This window comes from Mycetomoellerius zeteki, unplaced genomic scaffold (genome assembly GCF_001594055.1).
Source record: "Mycetomoellerius zeteki isolate Tzet28-1 unplaced genomic scaffold, Tzet1.0 scaffold241, whole genome shotgun sequence".
In the NCBI taxonomy this organism is placed as follows: Eukaryota; Metazoa; Arthropoda; class Insecta; order Hymenoptera; family Formicidae; genus Mycetomoellerius; species Mycetomoellerius zeteki.
In genome coordinates this window covers 509,932-517,970 of record NW_017257218.1, presented here as the reverse complement: position 1 = coordinate 517,970, position 8,039 = coordinate 509,932, and the positions used below count along the sequence as shown (strand labels likewise).

Here is an 8,039-nt window from a genome sequence, read left to right as displayed (position 1 = left end):
AAAATCGGACGCAGTGTGAATCCAGCATAAGCGCACGGTGTAAACGTAACCATTTTTTGCTTCGGTTTTCATCAAAGAATAGGTCTCACTATTTTTTGGATTTTTCATTTCTACTTTCGAAAACACACGTTAGGCTTTTCAGCAGCGAGCAGCGGCGCCGGCGAGTGCCTTTTTATACAGAAGTCACAGAAGAAGGAGAAGATCGTGTAATGCCCGTGTCACACTACGCATTAGGCCGGAATCAGACTATGCATTGAAGATTAAGATTGAAGATTGAAAAATTCAAATTTGACCAATCGAAATGAAAGGAGCTAAAATTTCTTTGTCCTTATTGGTCAAATTTTAATCTTCGATCTTCAACCTCAATCTTCAATGCGTAGTCTGATTCCGGCCTAACGGTCCTGGGATTCCCAGGTATTCCTGGCGTCTCGCTACACGCACGCACGCACGCACGCACAACATACATACCATCGTGGAAGGATAACATGGTGTGTGCAGTTTGCAAGTGTCTTTCTCTAAGGATGAAGAAAGAATTGACCAATCGCATTGATCATGTGACTAAATTGTTTAAATGTGATTGGTTAATTTTTTCTCTCTCCGAGATCTCGGACCAATTTCTAGTATCGTGGACACAAGGCTTAAGACGGTCTTGAATATAAGACCCGACTATGAATACTGTCCCATGGTATCCTGCCACCATAGTACATGCATGCATACATATAGTACATAAATGCATGCCCAAACAGTACCGTACTGAAGTACTAGGGCGGCGCCAGCGTTGAAGAATACGCTACCCTTCTAACCCTTCCACTCTATCTTATCCTCTTTGGTCTTTATCATGATGTAAAGGCCATCAAGGCCGTCACACGTACAAAAATTTTAGTCGGAATCGTAAGGTCACAAGCAAATCAACCAATCACAATCAAAATTAAAATCTCGCGTTTTTAAACGCTCGACTGTGATTGACCGATTTTCTTACGGCCTTACGCTACGACTAAAATTTTTGTACGTGTGATGGCCTTTAAGATACCAGGTGTTCCATTCCCGTGGTTGCGCAGTAGCAGTGTGAATTGAGGCAAAAATTTGATTAGCTATTCCAATATAACAAGCGTTATTATACGCAGGAAAGGGCATTGAGGTAAAAATGTGATTGGTTGTTTCTAGTATTGCTATCGCCATTATGCGCAATGGAACACTTGGTATCCTTACATCATGGTCTTTATATCATGCCGGGCCTTTGTCCTTATATCGTGCGTTTACTCAACGGCGAGCCACCCATTTCCTCTCCTAGAGCTACTCACCTGGTTTCATTCTGCAATACCATCTCCGCTTATTCATCTCTCACTCCAAATGACATTTTCCCTCTCCTCAAAAAACCATCTCCCAAACTTTGTCGCCTGCTCCTTGCCTTTATTAAGTCCAATAACTTAATTATCTAAACATCCTTGCTCGGGCTTGTTCTTGTGTTCCCTTAGATATTTCGATTTAACGCGGGCTTTATTCCCCCACTTCAGGCTCAATACTCAGCGCGACACTTACGTTACTCGCCGCCATCTTACGGTGGCTATATTCGATACTGGCCGTATCGACGCTGTACGTGATCGAGGCCATTCATTTCAAGAAGAAGAAGAACGGCGAGCCACGTAAGTCAGGAGAATACCGAAAATAGAGGATTAAAGGATTTATTGAGAATATTTTATTCGTTACACATAAATAAAAGGGTAGTCGTATTGCATACATTAAGAAACTTGATGTTAAAAAATAAAAATTGCAGGACTGCTGTTATACTTTTTTACTGACGCTGACGATGAGGTGAGGTTAAATTAGTAGTAATATTTTCCCATTCACATGGTTATCGCAAGAAGTTTTGATAATTGTTTAGAAGATCTGCTTCACCTCTGATTTCGATGAAATTAGGCTCGTTCGACGCGTTTTTGCACAAAACGAAAAAATCTGGCAGAGAAAAAAGTGCGAGACTGCGAAGCAAGATATTAAGCGTTAAAGTTGACGACTGTTCAGGTTAGGAAATTATCCGCCAGCCACGCAACGATGCAACAGTGCAATGTGAGCATGAAAATTGATGAAAAGTGTGTGTATGAAGACAGTACGTTCTATTCCGAGAAAAAATAACCTAACCCCATATTTTGATATAGGGTGGATCTTATTTTGTGTAGGTCCTTAGCAGAATGGCTGACTTATAGGCCCATATTCATAGTCAAGCCTTATATTTAAGGCTTTCTTAAATTTATCTTCAGATACTCTACGAATTATTTCATTGGCTACTGAGCATCTAAAGTTAAATTTAAGGAAGCTTTAAGTACAAGGTCTGAATATGAATACGGGTAATAATCTTAAGACAGTATCTTATGACTTAAGTTTTGTCTTTAGTAAGGGCTGTAGCAGAAAGGCTGACTTATAATCTTAAGACAGTGTCTTATGACTTAAGTCTTGTGTTTAGTAACATACAAGAACTATCTTAGCCCTAATAAATTGTAAACGTAAACCGTAATTTTATATAACTTTACAACTTTCCACGTGAAGCGATGTCCATCTCACATTAAGATATGGGGTTAAAAATGTGGATTAGTTTTTTTTTTTTCAGAATGGAACATATTGCCTCCATATACATACTTTTTATCAATTTTCATGCTCACATTGCACTATTGCATGGCTGTGATAGATTTCGTAAACTGAATAGTTGTCAACTTTAACAATTAATATCTCGGTTTGTAGGGCAGAACAACACTTTTTTTGCCAAATTCGTTCATTTGTACAAAAACGAATGAGCCTAATTTTATCAACATCGGAGTTGAGAAGGCTAAATTTAACAATTATTTATCATTCTCTACTTTAAAAGTACAAATCTTCTGCTTTAAAAACATTAATTATTTTTTGTATAATTTTTATTTTTATAGTGGAAAATTGTTTTTAAAGCAAAGAATTTATGTTGTAAAGCAGAGAATTTATGTTTTTAAAACAGAGAACACATACATATAGGATGTTCAGTAAAATTTAAGGAATTATTCCAGATACAAAACAAGATACAAAGAAATCAAGAATATTAATATTAATATTGTATATGTATTCAATTATTTAGGCATTATATATTAAAATTAAAAATTGACAAAATTAGAATTTAACATTAGAATGTTGTATATTTGCATATTTTATATTATAAATATATAAAATTTAGTTTCAGAGAGATGCTTGATGTGAAAACTAAAAAGCGTAAAGTCTCTAAGAAAACAAAACAATCATGGAGGAAATATATTGATATCAAAGATGTAGATGCATTTCTTGAAAATAATAGATTAGAGGAACGATTGGGTACTCCTTTTTCTGAACGTATAGATACTCAATTGTTTACCATTGACAAAACTGCTGATGTGACTGAAAATGTAATTTCCAAACGTGCTGCCAGATTAGCATTAAAAAATAAAGAACCAAAATGTTTTGCTTCTTTGAAGTCACATACATGTGTCCCCGATCCAATTTCTAAAAGAAATCGAGTAAGAACCAAAGAAGAACGTATGAATTCTATATTAGGTCAACGTAAAGTAGAAAGGAAAATGAAGGATATTCTTAAATTAAAAGAGAAGGAAGCACTGAAGAATAGGATACTGGCAAAGGTTGCTTCAAATCGTCCTAAGAGCCAAGAGATTAAAGGGGATATATGGAATAGCACAAACGTCTTAATTCCAGAAACAATCACTGAATGGATGTCTTCAAACAGCATTAGGCATACGCTGAAGCATTTAGGAATGAAAAAAAGAAAATTACCCTTATTGTGCAAAAAGCCATCTGTTTTACCTGCAGTGGAGATTCCACATCCAGGCACATCTTATAATCCGTCATATAATGATCACCAGGAATTATTGCACAATATTGTACAGAAAGAATTGGAGCTTATGAAGCAAGATGAACATTTGAACAGAGTCACAACTCAAATGTTTAAAAAAGTAAATTATATTATTATATTACTTTTTATATAAATCTTTATTTTATATTTTTATTATATAAAATTTATTTCCTTTTTTATTTACATTCATTATTGATAATTTCATGTTTAATCCCATTTTCAATAAATAATATTTTTACATTATTAATATAAAATATTAGCCTTGCTATATAATTTAGATATTTCTTCAATTCATATTTTATATTTTTTTAATGTGAATTTGTAATATCAAATTATTTGCTTGTTCAGATTTCATTACAGAAAAGAGATGAGAATATGATGAAAGAAATGTTAGAAGGTTTGCCAAAGAATCAAACTGCATCAAGTTTTAAGTCCATTGAAGAGGATCAAGAAGAAAATTCATCTATCATAATAGCAAATAATAAATCTAGAAAGAATATTAAAAAGACACTTGTTCAAAAAAGAAAACAACGAGAACAAAAACAAGCAATTAATGAACGTGTATTGATGAAACTCGAGAAAAAAAAAATTTCCGATGTCTATAAATTAAAGACTCTGCAAAAACAGATAGAGGCCAAGGAAAGAAAGCAAGAAATCTTGCGACAAAAGCGAATGAAGAAACGCGAGAGGGAATCTCTTATGCCGAAAACTCTGAGTAAGACAAAGTTTGAACCCATTGATCCTGATTTCCAGCTTGCAGAAGAATTGGCTGGCAATTTAAGAAATTGTAATCCTTCTAATAATTTATTAAAAGAACGGTACAAATCGCTTCAACAGAGAAACATTGTTGCACCAGCCGTCATAAAATTGTAAGTATAAAACCCAATTGATGATTTATCAAAAGGTTTTTCAACAATATTGATTTAAACTTCCAAGAGTTTTTTTTACCTTTGAATATGAATCCTATGTAAAAACTGACCTAGTTTTCATTGTGCATTTGATACAGACACTAACTACAGGCACTAGTAATTTTCTATTGAATCATAATTTCGGCGATATGTGTAAACATATACATGACATGAGTATTTAAATTAATCATTTTGATGTATATTGTATCTTTATTATATTTAGTACATTATTCTTTAAAAACATTGCTAAAATTAAGATAATTTAATAGAAAATTACTATTATAGCTATCAAATGCTCGGTGTAAACTAAGTTATTAACAAATTTAAAATAGTGAATTCAATATGGTGCATGTGAAGATTTCAAAAATGTTCGGTTCAGATTATTAAAATAATCCGAACCGAAGTATATATATAAAATTAAAATATATAAAATATATAAAATTAAAAATAAATGTCTTTTACGATTTTTATTTTGTCAGTTTTAACATCGCGCGCACGGATCAACTTAATTTATAGCTTTTCTGTAATAGACCTTATATTTAACTATGAATATCAATATGAACATTAATTATAGCTAACACTAAAGTATCCTTAATACACTGTCGTTATAATACGACAAAATACATAAAAATAGTCCTTTTTTGCAAATTGAATTGCAAATTTCTTAAAATTGTGACATGATACAATTTGGAAAACGTATTCCGTATTCGTATTCAGAGCATCTAAAAGAACTATTAAAAAAATTATACTAATTTTGCTCCAGCATTAGAAAAAAAATAATTTTTTGTCGAACAGTGTTATACAGCTAAATGTTCCTGAACGCAACTATTTATTGATTATTTATAAGAACTACAATATCTCAGAACAATTTGATTGGGATCACTTAAGAAACGTAGTTTTTTTTATTTAGATATCATAAAAATTTTTTATTATATTATTTATAATATTCTTTGATTTTAGGAAAAGGGACAAAGCAAAAATGAAAAAATTTGTGAAGCCGGATCATAAATTAAATTTGGGTGATATTATATAGTTCATAAGAGAACTATGTAATTTACAATAAAGAGGATTTAATACCTGTGTATATAGGATAATTATATGACATAGGTCTTATATAATCTCAAAGACAGATTGAAAGCACCGATGGGATACTATTAAAGACGGCCGGTCTTATGTAAGTTTGAGTGACTGTTAAAATTTAAGTGATTAATGGTGAATTTAATCACTCGCACTACATTGGACCAGTGCATATTAAAAGCTGTTTTATTTAAAATATTTCAATGTAGTGATACAATATCAACTTTAACAATGAAATGATACATGTATATTTTGTTAAATAACGTGACAATATCATTAGTAAATCGTTAATAGTTTAAAAAATGTATATATGTATTAAGTTTACATTTAATTTTGCTAATTTCATGTATAGAGTAGCTTTTAGTATGCACTAACATAGCTTAGTACAAGTGACCGAATTTATTGATATATGTGAATAAATAATTGGTAATACATTACATTAATTTTATTATTTATTAGTTTCGTAAATATGTATATATGTTTAAAACTCCTCCCTCTCTCTCTCTCTCTCTCTCCTCTCTCTCTATTTGCTTTCATAATTTTTTATTTCTTATTCGATTTTGGTTTCTTTTGTTACACTTCATTTTAGTCATCTTTTAGAGGTCTTATTTCAGTTCTTTTATATCTCATTTTTACTGTTCACGATCAACTTATTTTTCATTTTAGAATTTTTTTTAACACATATTTAACGTCGTATAAAATTTGCAATTGTTCTTGCAATTGGTCAGATATCCATCCCTTCTGATTTTCTGCAATATTGAGTTTTTCTTTTTCGCAGTAAAGTAACAGTTCTATATATTTCATGCGCGTCTCACATTTGTGCACTAGAATTTTAGCATTATCTTTGTTTATTATATATTGCTCTTCAGTGAAATAATTAAATTTGTCTAATTTGGATAAATTAACATTCGCCGCTTTGCGAATATCATGTAACATTGTGATTATAGATTTTTCTAATTCGGAAATTACTTTAGATCTTATCGTGCGTAAATGTATATTACGGATTTCTCTTTTGTGTTCATTTGCTGCATTCCTATGAAATAATAAATGTCACAATGTAATTTGTAAAAATACAATGTTAAATTAAAAATAGACTTTTAAACATATAAGGGTGTTCTATTTGTAGCTTTTGGAGGCGATTATCTCCCAAACTTCGTTCGTTATTCCAAAAAATGTTTCAAGTGGTACTTTGTTTTGAGAGGGATATCTTTTAATGGTCACACAGATTCTCTGTAGATGGACGTATCTCCAAGATTTCAAGATGATTTTTATTTTTTTAAGTTAAATTATATAATTTTTTTACATAATATAATTTCTCTAATTATTCTGCATATGAAAGTATAATCAAGATAGAAATATCAAAAAATCAGTAGTTTACGAGATATTTTAGAGAGAGGGGGGGAGAGAGATCGATCCGATAGCGCACATGATCGCTGATTGACCAATTTAAAATAAAATATTTACATTAGTAAAGCAGTGAAAAATTACTAGGCACTGACTGATGTGAATGGATTTATGCTATCAAAATGTGTGCTAACGGAATTTTTCCGATATTTTATACTTTATTCTCACACATATTGATATGAAATATTAAATATTTCGTAAACTATTAATTTTTTTACAATCGTATCTTAATACTTTTATGAACAGAATAATGAGATGAATCACATGGTGTAAAGAAAATTCATAGTTGCTTTAAAAAAGATATGTAGGTAAAATGGGTAATTTTTTAAATAAGCAATTATGAATTTTTTTTACACCATTGCAATTCATCTCATTATTCTGTTTGTAAAAGCATATTAAAGATTATAAAAAAATTAATATATTATGAAGTATTTAACATGTATGTGCATATCAATATGTGCCAGAATAAAGTATAAAATATCTCGTAAACTATATGATTTTTTGGCCAATCGCTAATTTAATATTTTTTTATACACAAAATAATTAAAGGAATCGTTTTATGTAAAATTAACTATATAATTCTATATAATTCTTAAAAAAATAAAAGTCACCTTGAAATCTTAAAGACATGTCTACCTAGAGAGGATCTGTGACTATCGAAAGATGTCCTCCTCAAAACAAAGTAAATTCCACTTGAAACATTTTTTGAAATAACGAACAGTTTGGAAGAAAATGTCTGAATTAGTTTAAAATGGAACATATATATGTACATATATATATATATATATATA

General features: G+C 30.9%; 1 protein-coding gene across 2 annotated transcripts; it reads left to right on the top strand.

The window, feature by feature from the left end:
• Positions 1 to 1,548: 1,548 nt before the first annotated feature.
• Positions 1,549 to 6,018, top strand: LOC108723457 (uncharacterized protein CG1785). 2 transcript variants are annotated; one of them, XM_018449240.1, is made up of 5 exons: positions 1,549 to 1,643; positions 1,775 to 1,812; positions 3,194 to 3,959; positions 4,208 to 4,728; positions 5,728 to 6,018. In XM_018449240.1, exons 2-5 carry the CDS (start codon positions 1,808 to 1,810, stop codon positions 5,798 to 5,800), a joined length of 1,365 nt encoding a protein of 454 aa, XP_018304742.1. In that variant the 5' UTR covers positions 1,549 to 1,643; positions 1,775 to 1,807; the 3' UTR covers positions 5,801 to 6,018. The 2 variants fall into 2 exon arrangements, with proteins under 2 accessions (XP_018304742.1, XP_018304740.1); XM_018449238.1 differs by having other exon boundaries at positions 1,549 to 1,812.
• The last annotated feature ends 2,021 nt before the right edge of the window (positions 6,019 to 8,039 follow it).